Source organism: Sciurus vulgaris, assembly GCF_902686455.1.
Source record: "Sciurus vulgaris genome assembly, chromosome: 16".
Classification (NCBI taxonomy): Eukaryota; Metazoa; Chordata; class Mammalia; order Rodentia; family Sciuridae; genus Sciurus; species Sciurus vulgaris.
In genome coordinates this window covers 11,935,822-11,950,170 of record NC_136477.1, presented here as the reverse complement: position 1 = coordinate 11,950,170, position 14,349 = coordinate 11,935,822, and the positions used below count along the sequence as shown (strand labels likewise).

The 14,349-nt window shown below is 63.6% G+C and overlaps 1 protein-coding gene across 10 annotated transcripts in view; it reads left to right on the top strand.

Annotated features, from left to right (window-relative positions):
- Positions 1-11,577, top strand: part of CACNA1A (calcium voltage-gated channel subunit alpha1 A) — a 244,806-nt gene extending 233,229 nt beyond the window's left edge. For 5 of the 10 annotated variants that reach the window (XM_079115382.1, XM_079115377.1, XM_079115375.1 and 2 more), the window contains 10 exons: positions 235-340; positions 5,111-5,218; positions 5,338-5,438; positions 6,489-6,598; positions 6,686-6,824; positions 6,930-7,043; positions 8,388-8,423; positions 9,424-9,616; positions 9,839-10,089; positions 10,617-11,577. In XM_079115382.1, the coding sequence (XP_078971508.1) occupies positions 235-340; positions 5,111-5,218; positions 5,338-5,438; positions 6,489-6,598; positions 6,686-6,824; positions 6,930-7,043; positions 8,388-8,423; positions 9,424-9,616; positions 9,839-10,089; positions 10,617-11,327 (1,869 nt within the window). In that variant the 3' untranslated portion in view covers positions 11,328-11,577. The remainder of the gene's footprint in view (positions 1-234; positions 341-5,110; positions 5,219-5,337; positions 5,439-6,488; positions 6,599-6,685; positions 6,825-6,929; positions 7,044-8,387; positions 8,424-9,423; positions 9,617-9,838; positions 10,090-10,616) is intronic. The other 5 variants (XM_079115383.1, XM_079115384.1, XM_079115378.1 and 2 more) reach the window with 3 other exon arrangements.
- Positions 11,578-14,349: the final 2,772 nt, after the last annotated feature.

Here is a 14,349-nt window from a genome sequence, read left to right as displayed (position 1 = left end):
GCCCGGGAGGCCCGGCCTCCATTCCAGCCCATGAGACTTGATGGGGTGCAGCGGGGCAGGCGCCCTCCCTGCAGCCCGGCCTCCGAAGGAGATCAGGAAGCGGTGCTGGGAGGGTGATCAGGGTGGGGTCACGGCCTTCAGAGTTCTCCTGGAGCTCCCTGGGGCAGTGGGTGTGGTCGCGCGGGGACCCGCAGGGACCTGAGAGTGATGGCCCTCACCCGGGGTTTTCTGTAGAGGCTCCTGCGGATGGATCTGCCCGTGGCGGATGACAACACCGTCCACTTCAACTCTACCCTCATGGCTCTGATCCGCACAGCCCTGGACATCAAGATAGCCAAGGGTAAGGGCAGAGCGGTCGCAGGCAGGACCCGGTGGGGAAACGGCGCCGGGAAGAGCTGCCCCTTGCGTCGTCTCTGTTACTGCAAACTCCCAATGTGCGTCTCACATGCCGGACACGCCTCGAAACGTGGGCTCCCCAAGAGGGCTCTGAGGAAGGAGAGGATGCCTGGGGAGAAGGTGCCCCGCCAGAGGGGCCAGCATGCACAAAGGCCCTGAGGTCGGGATGAGGGAGGGGAAGAAAGGGGAAGCCACCAGGGGCTGCCCCGAACTGACTTGGTCTCCAAGCCAGGAGAAGCCTTGTCGCGACTGGAGCGGAGGTGGCAGCTAATCCAGCTCACCTCTGAACAGGCTCCTCTCCGAGGACCGTGGACTGGAAATAATGGCCTGCCTATGTTAGTCCAGTTTCTGTCACTATCATGAGGTAACCTGAGGCTGAGTACTTTATAAAGAAAAGCAGCTTAGTTAGCTCCCAGTTGAATATATCCAAAGTCCCAAAATAGCATGGCACCAGCTCTGGCAAAGGCCACCCACTCTGCTGTTCACGCAGACAGCAGCATGCTGGCAGCTTGTGCAAGGGGAAGGTCCTCGCTGCGGACCTTGCGAGGTGACGGCCCTTCTGACCCTGGTCCTGTATTAGCCTTGCAGCATACCACAGAGCCAGGGGCTCAGAGCGTCCATTTACCAGCCGGCAGTTCCTGAGTGGGAAGCCCAGGCTGCAGCGGAGCCCTACACTCGGGGTCTCCCAGGGCCAGCGCCAAGGGATTGTCCTCTGAGGCCAGGGAAAGAATGTACTTCCGGTGCGTCCAGGCAGATTTAGTTCCTTGGGCTACAGGGCGGAGGCCCTGGTCTCCCGGTGGGCCACCTGCTCCCTCCAGGCACTGAGCACCCCAGCCTCCTCTGAAGCAGGCCAGAAGGGCCACAGGTAGTACGGCTCAGTCCTCAGTTCTCAGCCTGTGTCTCGCCTGCCCTGTGAGCCCCCGGGGCAGGGGCAGCCCTCTCCATCCCTGCCTCTGCCCCTCTCCGGTCTCCTCCCGGAGAATCTAGAGGAAGTCATTCTCTCCTTACCGTCTTTTATCCTAGATGTTATGTCCCAGCCCTGAAGCCCCCTTCTGAAGGACTCAGGCGTTCCTCCGGCTTCCCACCCCAGGCCACCTGGGCAGAGCCTGCCACCTGCCTGAGCAAACGTTAGCCCGTTGGCACATCACGCACCCAGCCCAATGCTGACGAGCTTTGTGAGCACTGGTCACCCCTGCAGGGCACTAACCGTGGTGGACCAGAGCTCAGGACAGAGCAGTGACAGACTCCAGTCCCTGCCAGGGCACCCCTGGGGCCGCACTGTCCCCAGCGCTGGCACACAGCATGCCCAGGACAGGAATGCCTTTGCCTTGTCTTTGGACGGGCCCTCTGGCACCTGCCTGCCTGTAACCTCAGCAGCTTGGGAAGATAAGCGTGGAGGATCAGAAGCCCAAGGCCAGCCTGGCAACTTACTGAGACCCTGTCCCGGCAAGGACTGGATGTAGCTCAGTGGTAGAGCGTCCCTGGGATCAATCCAGGCGCCAAAAAGAAAGAGGAGGAGAGGGAGGGAGGAGGGAGTGCGCCCGGCTCTGAGCTCAGATGTTGGCTACTGCCCCACTCACCCGCCCAGTCGGGGGCCCACTGTCTCCCTCCCAGGGGCTGCAGGGGCCAGCCCTGGAGCCCCGCTGCCCGAGCACCCAGTCTGCAGCAGCCCTAAAGGTTCTGGACCCTCACGAGGGCTGAGGATGGTGGCTTCTGGCACACTGTCTCAGCCGGCCACTGGCAGCCATGAGCCCTGAAAAGAGCATTCATTGAGTGCCCACTGTATGCCCAGCCCTGCCCTCGGCAGTTGGGATGCAACAGGGGAAGAGCCACCTCCTGTCCTCGGGACTGAGGAGAAGCAGCCAAACCTGAAGCGAGGGCGGGGCGCCACCCAAGCAGAGTCAACACCTGGGGGACAAACGCTGAGGAGAGAGAGAGCAGGTGGGGCGGTTCAGAGGTGGAGCCTGAGTCCGTGGGTCTCAGCCAGAGGCAGTTCTGCACCCCCGGCAACACTGGTCGGTGACAGGGACCGTCTCAGCTGACACTGCCCGGGGCCACCAGTGGCGATAGCTCTGCACCCGAGGAGGAGCAGGCGCAGTTCAGCCTCGGGCCCTGCGCCTCGCAGGAGGCCACGCCCCGCTCCGCTAGCCTGCGCGCAGCTGCACAGCACTGTGACAGTAGGGCTGCTTCCCAGCCAGGGACTCTGCCCCGGACAAGGGGCAGTGCGGAGGCAGCCTGGGTCATCGCCTGGGGCAGCCAGCAGTGCGCCCCGCACCCGTGGGGTGGAAGCCAGCGAGCCGCTCGGCGCCGGACCCCGCAGCGGAGACCAGCCCCCGCCTCAGTGGGCGGTGAGGTCGGAGCCCGCTCGAGGCTGAGAGAGGCGTGGGACTAACGCACACGCTGGGCGGCTGGGCCGGCTTGATTTCCTCCGCGTCTGGAGACAGAGGTCAGGGCCGCAGGGCACTGTCCTTGGCCTTAGCCTGGGCCTGCAGTGGCCCCCCGCCCCTTGGCACACTGTCTTCTCTCCAGCTGCCTCGCATTAGGGCCCCACTGACCTCACACCCTTCAAGGTCCCATCTCCAAATGTGGCCGCGGGTGCGTGAAGGCTTCACCTTATGAACTTCGGCAGGCGGTGGGGACACAGTTCAGTGCACCACAGTGGGAAGCGCCCTTCGCTCCCAGAGGAGCTGGAAACATATTTGTGATTTGATTCTCGTTGACAGTAATTATGACAGGTGTCCTAAAGTCAGGTGCAGTGGTGCCCGCCTGTACTCCCAGCTCCTCAGGAGGCTGGGGCAGGAGGATCGAAAGTTCCAGGCCAAACTCAGCAACTTGGGGAGAACAGGTCTCAAAAGAAACAGCCAGGGCTGGGGGTGTAGCCAGAGGTGGAGGCCTCCTGGGCTCAGCCCCGTGCTGCAGTAAAGGAAGAAAGAAGAAAAGGTTCAGGTGCGAAAGGCATCCCAGGTCATCCCCAAAAGTCTGGACCCCGAACCCGAGCCGAGGCCCACCGATCGGCCCCACCCCCACACACCTCGGCCCGGAGGACCTCAGAACCCCGGCATCTCCGGACCCTGCGGCCATGAAAGAAAGGGAAGGCAGGCGCGAGGGGCGGTGTTGCATGCCTGTGGCCCCGGGGAGGCTGAGGCAGGAGGATCACTTAAGCCCAGGGGTTGGTTGGCAGCCTGGGCGACAGAGAGACCCTGTGACCAAAAACCAAAAAGAAATTAAAAGGTGAAAACCCGTGCGCGCGCGCCCTCTCGCGGCGAGATAGGGAACAACCCCATTAGTTCAAAAGAGAAAAAGCCGAAGCGTCCAGTGATGGGTGGGGTACTTGGTGGCGGAGGTCGGCGGGGCCTCTTCGAAAGAGGATCTGAGCAGACACTGCAGGAGCAGAGGACAGGGAGGCACGCCGATTCTCTTAGGAAACGACGCTCGCATAGGAAACAGGCCGCACAGACGACCGTGGGACGGCCCGAGCAGGCCCGTGCTGGGCACGTTTAAGGAGCAGGGAGGAGGTCGGCGTGGCCGCAGGGGAGTGAGGAGGAGCCGCAGGGTTCGGCAGCGCGGGCAAAGCAGTGAGAGCGCTGGGTGAGAGTTCGATTCCCCTGAGGTGGAGCCGCGGAGGGAGGCGGCCCGACTCCGGACTCGCGGCGCCCTCTGGTGGCCGCATGCGGAGCAGAAGCGGGAGCGGAGGGAGCCCTGGTTCCCGTGGGCCTGATGGGCAGCAGTTTAACTCCCCCTGGCTTCAGCGCCTTTACTCCAAATTTACCTGAGCTTTGGGCTTCGCCTGCGCATGATCACAAAGGCCCTTCTGGGCTGGGGTGCGGCTCAGTGGCAGGGCGCTAGCCTAGCCTGCAGGAGGCCCCGATTCCACCCCAGCGTGGAAAAAAAGCGATTTGGGCTCCAGTTCCAGCAGCCCAGCATCAAGGGGCCACATCCGGTGATGACCTTCTAGTTTCAGAGCCCCACAGCAACACTGGCACCAATTGCATGGAGAGTGGCCCCTGCAGCTGCGTGACTTCTGCTCTCTGTCCCTTGCCTTAAGAAGCCATCAGGATCCAATCTCAGGGACACCCTCTTGGCCTTGTTTAACCCCTGTCACCTCCTAGAGGCTCACCTCTTCACACCTCAGAGGAGGAAGTAAATTCCAACATGAGTTTGGGGGGCGACCCACATTCCAACCATGTTGCTGCAGTAACGACCCCATGGGAGCCACTGTCCCAAGGCTGGATGCACATTAACGCCCTTGGCCCTCAAACAGCCAGGCAGAGGAAGGACTTGCTGGCATCCCCATTTCACAGATGGGGAGACTAAGGCACCTGGCAGTACAAGACAGAGGCTGGGGATCTAGCTCGGTGGCAGAGTGCTTGCCCAGCATGCACAAGACAGGGGCTCCATCCCCAGCAGAGAGAGAGGGGCATCTAGGGACGTAAGCCAGGCAGTTGGTAAGCGGGAACTAGGATGGGGACCTCAGCTGATGAGCCCTTGCAGCACTGGACTCTCCCTACAAAGCCATTCCACAAGGACCAGGGCACACGTGGTCATTCCACCAGTACTGCCTGGGACTGCCTCTGGGCCCAGCTCAAGGCCCTGGAGACTCCAAGGGGACCAGAGCAGCTGTGGTCACACCCTAGGGAGTTGCTGGCTTGGCAGCTGTCCCAGAAGCTGCCGGAGCCCGGGGAGGCGGTCAGCATCTGTTGTCCCCACGCTGCAGGTGGGGCTGACAAGCAGCAGATGGATGCAGAGCTCCGGAAGGAGATGATGGCCATCTGGCCAAACCTGTCCCAGAAGACACTCGACCTGCTGGTCACACCTCACAAATGTAAGAGCCGTGCCTGCCCCGGACTGGGACCCATGGGGACAGACAGGGAGGCCAACAGGAAGCCTGGGGAGGGTGCCAGGGTGGGCTCGGCGACCCCTGAGTTCTCCCCGTGCCCCCAGCCACGGACCTGACGGTGGGGAAGATCTACGCGGCCATGATGATCATGGAGTACTACCGGCAGAGCAAGGCCAAGAAGCTGCAGGCCATGCGGGAGGAGCAGGTACGCTGCCCACCCAGCTGGGACACCCAAGCTGGAGACGGGCTTGCTGGTGACCGCAGGAAGCAACCAGAACTAGGGCAGGTCCCTGCCAAGCAGGGCCGTTTCTGAGATGCCACTAGGCCATTGGGCACAGACCTGATGCCCGCCCGCGTGTGCAGGTGCTGTCCCCGGTGCTGGGAGGCGGGGCAGGGCAGCCATTCTAGGTGGGGACGTGTCACCAGCAGCAAATGGCTGAACAGATCTGGCGGCAAATAATTAGTGCCAGGGGGCAAAGTGGACCCACTGAGGGGCAATGAGAGCAGCGTGGAGGACGTCCAGGGACCCTCGGAGTAGGCACACACAGAGGAGATGGGAAGGAAGGATAGCCAGGAACAGCATCCCTGGAGGAGGGAACAGCCAGTGCCAAGGCTCTGAGCCTGGACTGTGCCTTCAGAGGTCAGGGAACAATGGAGATGCAAAGGTGGCAGAAGAAAGGGAGCAGGGGTGACAGGGCAGAGCCTCACAGGTCCAGGGAAACAAATGGCTTTTACTGCAAGTGAGACAGGAGCCAGGGAGGGCCCTGAACAGAGGAGGGACCAGATCTGGCTCAGGTGCTCCACACCCTCTGGGGCTCTGGGGTGGGGGGATGGAGCCAGGGCAGGTGCTAGGGGCCTGGGGGAGGTGCCAGTGCCGGGCCAACTGGGACACGAGAGGCCCGGGGTGGGGGTGGGGGTGGGATGTGGTACAGTTCCGGGTGGACTTGGAAGAGTCTAGATGGATCAGACCTGAGTACGAGACTCAGGGTGTCAACAGGGACTTCTGGGGGACAGCGCTGTGGCCCAGTGATGGAGGGCTTGTTGAGCATGTGCCAGGCCCTGGTCCATCCCCAGCACTGCAAAAAAGAGAAGGAGACCAGAGAGGACTTCTGGAACGCCGCGGGCTGGGCTGCAAGCCCCTCCGAAACCGGCCCACTGTTCTGCTAGCCTGGCCGAGCCGGAGCTTCCCGCCCGCCCTCTTCTGTGCCCACCCGTCCCTGCCCCTGTGCGCACACGCTGCTCTCTGCCTCCCCAGAACCGGACCCCGCTCATGTTCCAGCGCATGGAGCCCCCGTCCCCGACGCAGGAGGGGGGACCCGGGCAGAACGCCCTCCCCTCCACCCAGCTGGACCCTGGAGGAGGCCTGTGAGTGCTTCTCGCCGGCGGGGGGAGGTGCCGGCACCCAGGCTGGAGCCCCCGAGCGCCCCGCCCACCTGGCCTGTCCCCACGCAGGATGGCTCACGAGAGCGGCCTCAAGGAGAGTCCGTCCTGGGTGACCCAGCGGGCCCAGGAGATGTTCCAGAAGACTGGCACCTGGAGCCCGGAACGAGGGCCCCCCACCGACATGCCCAACAGTCAGCCCAACTCTCAGGTGCCTGTGCCCCCGCCGCCTGCCGCAAGCACCCCCGCAGACACCACGCCCCTGGGCTCCGCAGGGCTCGCCCCGGCTCACCCGCCCCGCCCTCTGCCCCTGCAGTCGGTGGAGATGCGCGAGATGGGCACTGAGGGCTACTCGGACGGCGAGCGCTACCTCCCCATGGAAGGCCAGGCCCGGGCCGCCTCCATGCCCCGCCTCCCCGCCGAGAACCAGGTGAGGGCTTTCGCCGCCCCACTGGGCAGCACCGCGCCCAGCCCCTCCGCCATGCGGGCCCCTGACGGTTGGCGCCCCGACCCTCCTGGCCCTCCTGACCCCTCCTGATGGAACCAAGAAGGGGAAGCGCGCCCCCAGGCAGAGCGCGGTGGTCACGACCAAGTGGTTTTCCTCTGCCCTGCTTGGGTGCTGAGGGAGGGGAGCGGAGGGCAGGGGGCCAGCCAGGCCCAGGGGGAGCTGCCATCAGGAAAGCCACTGCCCAGGTGGGGTGCACGCCATGCTCCTGGAGCCCTGGGCACTGCGCCAGGAGGATGGATGTTCGAGGTCAGCCTGGGCAGGTTAGCAGGATCCTGTCCACAAACGAGAGAACAGGCTCGGGTGCGGCGCCGTGGCGGAGCGGCCTGGGTCCAGTCCCCGCTATAAAGGAACGAGAAGGCCAGTGAGCCGCCACGGGGCTGGGGCGGTCACAGACGCTGGGTTCCGTCCCCAGCCCCGGGAAACCCGGCCGCCCGGAACTCACGCACACGCATGCGGCGTCTACCGTTCGCGGACACTCGTGGGTCTGCACTAGGGGCCTGGTGGGTCCCAGGAAAGCGTCTGGGTGGTCTGGGCGGTCTGGGCAACTGGGGTTCGTGTTCCTGTCTGGTCTCCGTGGTGCTGCGGGACAGCGTGTGTGCCTGCTGCGTGTGTCTGCGTGGCTGCTTTGCCCAGCTGCTGGGGCCCACCCGACGCGGAGGCAGGAGGAGCCATCCCCCTGCCCCATCCCAGCGGCCTGCCAGGTGGAGGGCTGTGGCCGGGTGGGCAGGGTGGCATGTCTGGCTGGGGCAAGCTTCCCGGGTGCTGTGCTGTGGCTGTCTGCACCAGGCGGAAGGCTGTGCTGTGCCTGGCTGAGCCAGGGTAGCCCAAGGGCCTGGCCTCTGGCGGCTGTGAACTTGAGGAGGGAGGTACTCAGTGCATGTGGCTGCCCCTTCCCTAGACTCAGGACTTAGCTGCTGGGCTCTGGGAGAGGACAGGGACAAAGGCAGCGGAGGGCCACCTCCTGGAAGCTTTGAGCCTCCCTTGGAGCCAGGGTCCCCACACTGCATGAGGCAGGGGCCAGGGGGCCGTGGCCAGTCCGCCCCATCTGTCGATGTCTTGCCTACGCCATCTGTCTGCGTCTCTGTCTGTCTCCTCTGTACCCGCTGGGGGACAGCCAGCCGCCTCGCCCACCGAGACCTTAACCTTTCTTTCTCCTTCTCCCCGGCACCTCTCCATGCTCCACACCCACACGCTCCTCCTGGCCTTTTATATTTATTTTCTTCTTTCTGTTTTTTCTGTGTGCACCATCCCGTGGGGCTGTGACAGAGGAGAAGGGGCCGGCCACGTGGGAATAACCTCAGTGTAGGTACCGCGCCTGCCGCCCCAGCTGGGCTCCGGCCCCTCTTCCTCCCCACCCCCCCTCGTGGCAGCCCCCCATCTCCGGCCGCCTGGGCCCACCTTTCTCTGCAGCCACCCTTCCCCCCCATGGAGCCCTCTCCTCGTGTGTTGTGTCCTGTGTGTGCAGGGGCCACCCCACCTGCTCCCTCTTCAGAGCCTCCCAGCAGGAGGCGCCCAGGCTCACCTGCACCTCTTTCTGGGGGGCTCCTTCCTCCAGCTCCACCATGGACCCCCAGCCCTGCAGCCTCAAGTCCTTTTCAGCTCCTGCCTCAGGCAGGGCCTCCAGCAGTACGGCTGGCCAGATCCTGCAGGAGGGTCGGGGTCCACGCCCTCTCCTCTGCCGTCCTCCGCCTGCCACAGGGAACCACAGGCCTCCATGGGTCAGGCCTGACCCAGGGCTGCAGGCCAAGATGGGTGCCACAGGGCCTCAACTAGGGCAGCCGCTAGCCGGGACTGGGCAGCTGGTGCCAGAGTCAGGAGGTCAGAAGAGAGCAGCCCTTTAGCCAAGGAGGTGCTGAGCGGGGTGCAGGGAGCTGGGTTTCTTCCCGTCCCTGGAGGGCAGGTGGCAGCCAGGCAGGTGGACCTGCTGCCCAGGCTTGCACCCTGCAGGGGTAGTGCTTCCCTTCAGCCAGACTGCCAACCCTGGCTGGGTCCCCAGGGCTGGGGGATCCTGAGAACCAGTGGGAGGTGTGGGGGCCAGATGGGACCTCATGGCAAGAACCCAAGAATGGACCTGGAAAGAGCAGCCCTGTCTGGGGACAGAGGGGGCCTCAGGCTTCGCTCTTGGAGCAGGCTAGCCAGGCTGCCTCCAGGACCCCGGCGCACCCCTGCATCCACTCCCCAGATGGCCAAAACCCAACCTCAGGTGGTGGTCCAGTAGCAGGGCTGCCTGGAGGGGGCGGGAAAGAACCACACCTCTCTGCGCTGGCCTCTGACTCCAGCCACGGCCTGTCCCCCAACCCAGACCATCTCGGACACCAGCCCCATGAAGCGCTCGGCGTCTGTGCTGGGCCCCAAGGCTCGGCGCCTGGAGGACTACTCCCTGGAGCGGGTCCCCCCGGAGGAGAACCAGCGGCACCACCAGCGCCGCCGGGACCGTGACCGCGGCCACCGCACCTCTGAGCGCTCCCTGGGCCGCTACACCGACGTGGACACAGGTGGGCCGCCACAGGGACGTGCAGGGAGGCAGAGCCCTGGAGGGGAGGCGGGTGGAGCGGGAGAAGAGGGGACGGGCACCAGAGCATGCCCTGCCCACAGACGTGCCTTCTCCTCTCTCCGGGGCCCTGGACCCCTTGAGCGGCTCCTGCGTGCACGCTCTGCCCTGCCCCTTCCTCGGCCCTGAAGGTCCCCGGGGCGGGTCCGTCTGTGTTCCCGCCCAGGCTTAGGAACGGACCTGAGCATGACCACCCAATCCGGGGACCTGCCATCGAAAGAGCGGGACCAGGAACGGGGCCGACCCAAGGACCGGAAGCATCGGCAGCACCACCACCACCACCACCACCACCACCCCGCGCCCCCCGACAAGGAGCGCTACGCCCAGGAGCGGCCAGACCACGGTCGGGCCAGGGCTCGGGAGCAGCGCTGGTCCCGCTCGCCCAGCGAGGGCCGAGAGCACATGGCGCACCGGCAGGTGGGTGTGGCACGCGGCGACCCCAGGCGGGCCCGGGGCTGGGCGAGGAGCAGCAGCAGGGCCCCCACCCCCAGCCACCGGGCGGCCCGACCGCACCCGGCCTCGTCGCCTCCGGGCCGGGCGGGTGGCCCTTGCGCCCCGCTCCCTTCGCCGCCCGCTTGCTCCCCGGCTGTGGCCGCGAGGTCCCCGCGCCCCGCCGCGCTGCCCCGCTCCCGCCTCCCTTTCGTTTCGATTATGATTTCTGTCCCTTGGACGCCGTGAGTAATTGGGAACTTCTGCTCCGAGCCCGAGACTTACAAAACTCCATCTCTCATTTCTCTCCCGCTTTGTTGTGTTGTTTTGGCCCCTCCTGTCTCCGCCCTCCTCCTGTGGCTGTGGCTTTTCTCCTTTTTTTCCATTCGGTGTCCTGTGTCCCTCCCCCTCCGGCCCCTCGTCCGTCCGGCCGCCCGCCGCCTCCTGTGTCTCCTCTCCTGGTTGATTTCGTCGTGCCTTTTTTTTTGATTCCCTTTGTTTCAATTTTCGTGTAGGGCAGTAGTTCGGTCAGTGGAAGCCCAGCCCCCTCAACGTCCGGCACCAGCACTCCGCGGCGGGGGCGCCGCCAGCTCCCCCAGACCCCCTCCACTCCCCGGCCACACGTGTCCTATTCCCCCGTGATCCGTAAGGCCGGCGCCCCGGGCGCCCCGCAGCAGCAGCAGCAGCCGGCGGCGGCCAGGCCGGGCCGGGCGGCCACCAGCGGCCCTCGGAGGTACCCGGGCCCCGCCGCAGAGCCGCTGGCCGGGGAGCGGCCGGCCACTGGGGGCCACGGCAGCAGCCGCTCGCCCGGGATGGAGCGGCGAGCTCCGGGCCCCGCCAGGAGCGAGTCCCCCAGGGCCTGTCGCCATGGAGGGCCCCGGTGGCCAACGTCGGGTCCGCACATGTCCGAGGGACCCTCGGGTCCCCGGCACCACGGCTACTACCGGGGCTCCGACTACGACGAGGCCGACGGCCCGGGCGGCGAGGAGGCGGTGGCCGGGCCCTACGACGCGCCACCCCTCCCGCGACACACGTCCTCGGGCGCCGCCGGGCGATCGCCCAGGACTCCCCGGGCCCACGGCCCAGCCTGCGCCTCGCCTTCCCGGCACGGCCGGAGACTCCCCAACGGCTACTACCCGGTCCACGGAGTGGCCAGGCCCCGAGGGCCGGGCTCCCGGAAAGGCCTGCACGAGCCCTACAGCGAGAGCGACGACGATTGGTGCTAAGTCCGGGCGCGGTGGCCCCTCACCCGCCCGGCGCCCCCACGCACCCCACGCACACACCCGCCGGGAGGAGCGCGCCGGGCCGGCCGCCTCGCCGCCACCTGCCCAGCACCGCGGGCGAGAACCCGCCAGTCAGGGGCCCAGCCTCGGGGCCAGGGCTGGGCCGCGCGGGGTCCCTCCACCCTCGGCCGGGAGAGACCCTCCCGGCGTCGAGGGCCCGGCCCCGACCTCCCCGCGCCAGGGGCTCCGGGGGCGGCCGAGTCCTCTCAGCCCTTTTTGGAGAACTTTGGGGGAAAAAACAAACGAAAATAATAATAATAATAACATTTTTAAAAGAAAAACGGGGAGAAAAAAACCGCTTCTATTGATGAGTTTTATCATCTCAACTGAACCCTTTCCCTGGTGAAGGACGCGGTGGCCGCGGGCGGAGGACACAGGCAGGAAGCCGACCCAGAGCCCCACGCGGACGGGACACGCCACACTCTTCTCAACCACACGCAGGAGTGCTTGCTGGTGACACCAAACCCTACTATTACTGCCTGCAGAAATCAATTTAAAAGAAAAATAATAACAATAAACAATTTTAAAAAGGACAAAAAAAATTAATGATTGAGAAAAAGAAGCATTTTTTTCTGACATTTGGTCCTGCTTGAAATAACAAAAGAGAAAAAACAAACAAAAAAAAAAAAAAAAACCACCACCACCACCAATTCCCTTGCTTCTTTTTTCCTTTTTTTCCTACCTTGTTTGAAAACCGTGGGCTTGGGACTGTGAATTATTGCATGACATTAAAAAAGAAAAAAAAATAATAAAAAAATGTTGAATTCAAGGGCTTTCGGATTGGCGTGGTCTTTGTCCTTTGGCCAAGTGCTCCCCAGGTCTCTTTGGGGAATGGCAGAAGGGGGCTTTGTTGGCTTCTGGAACAGGGTTGAAGGTAGGGATGGGCCAGGTCTTAGCAAAGGAGTGCTTACCCAGAATGCACCGGTCCTGGCTTCCATCACCAGCACTGCAAGATGAAGGAAGGAAGGCAGGCAGGAAGGAGAGAGCTCGGGGCACCTGTGGCTGGGAGAAGTGCTGCACCCACAGTGAGCACCCACCCCTGCCCAGCACCTGGCCTCTGGCCCCTCCCAGCACCCCACAGTTGTCTCCACAGGGCTCTGCTCTGGACTGTGGCCCCCTGCATGGATTTTGCTGAGGTCCCTACATGATGAGCACTGGTGAGGACTTCTAGAGGTCAATGGTGGGAGGGCAGGGCTGGGCACGACCAGCCCAAGACAAGGACTTCAGCTGGGCACAGGAGTGACCTGTAATCCCAGCAACGTGGGAGGCTGAGGCAGGAGGATCTCGAGTTCAGAACCAGCCTCAGCAAAAGCGAGGTGCTAAGCACCTCAGTGAGACCCTGTCACTAAATAAAATACAAAACAGGGCTAGGATGTGGCTCAGGGGTCAAGTGCCCCTGAGTTCAATCCCCAGTACTCCCCCAAAAAAGACAGGGCGACACGTAGCAGATACATGAGTGGGAGCCAGGCGTGGCAGCACACAGCTGCGATCCCAGTGTCTTGGGCGCTGAGGCAGGAGATCACAGGTTCAGGACCAGCCTAGGCGACTCAGTGAGGCCCTGTCTCAAAATAGAAAATAAAAAGCGCCGGGCTGCAGCGGGTGGCAGAGCACCCCTGGGCCCCACCCAGTGCTGAAGTGCATACACGAGTACCAAGTAACTCGTCTCCCTGCGCCCAGCACCGTGCGTGCTAGGAATGGAACCCAGGCGCGCTTCCACTGAGCTGCATTCCCAACCCTTGTTAGTTTTTACTTTGAGTCAGGGTCTTGCTAATTTTCCCAGGCTGGCCTTAAACTTGAGATCCTCCTGCCTCAGCCTCCTGCATCTCTGGGACCACAGGCTGCACCACTATAGCGGGTCATGGCTTGGACACCCTTGGAAGGGTCGCTGCGGCCCTTGGGATGGTGGACCTCTTGGGGAACCGCTGTCCTCAGTACAGCAGCTGGCCCAAGGTGACCCATTCTTTGCTGCCACATCATCATCCAGCATAGAGCAACTGTGTCCAGTAGGTCCTGTCAATCCCGCAGACCTGGGGCAGCAAAGGCTGCAGGCTCCACCGGGGAAGGCGGGCACAGCACCTGCTAAGACAAAGTCCTCCAGGAAATGCCCTGCCCAGCAAGAACCTCCCAGCCAGCCTGACCCGTCACAACCCCACAGGCTTCCAAGCCAGCTGCCTGCCCGGGTCTGTGGCTCCCCGTCCACGGTGCTGGGGCTGCACATGTTCAGGAGCCACGGGGTGAGCGAGGCTGGTGACCATCCCTCCATGGCCAGGGAGACTGCAGCTCTGTCCTCTGAGGGATGAAGCCCAGGCAGAGCTCCATGGCTCCTGAGCCTGAAGGCCGAGTCTGCAGCATAGGGCCAGGAAGCTGGGCTCCAGGCCTCCACAGCTGTCTCACATGCCCTCAGTCCCTGCCCTGGGAGCAGTGCCCGGGAGGCGAGGGGCAAAGGAAACAGGGCACATAAATCTGTCTGTCCTTGGTCTCTATTTGCCAGCTCTCCCAGGCTCAGTATCCTCTCTGTGAAATGGAGACGCCTCCGTGTCCAGGAGGAAAGACTCCTCTATCCTTTCAGGTTCAGTAGTGGGAGGCTGTGAATTCAACTAACAAGAGAGATGAACAGTAGAAAAGTCACAGTTTCCATTAACATGAGCAAGGAGGTTCACAGAAAAGGCAGTGATTAGCACAGGGCTTACACATGGTTTTAACAAAGGAAGGCGGGTTTGGGCTTTGGGGGTGGTGAATTCGTGGGCAAGTAGCTAGGAAAGACGCCAGGAAGCCCGGCGCGGGGGCGCACACCGGTAGACCCAGGGACTGGGGAGGCCGAGGCAGGAGGATTGCAAGTTTGAGACCAGCCTGGGTGATTTAATGAGACCCTGTCACAAAATAAAAAATCAAATGGGCTGGGGATGTGGCTCAGTGGTAAAGCACCCCTGGGTTCAATCCCCAGGACCAAAAATATGTATATTAA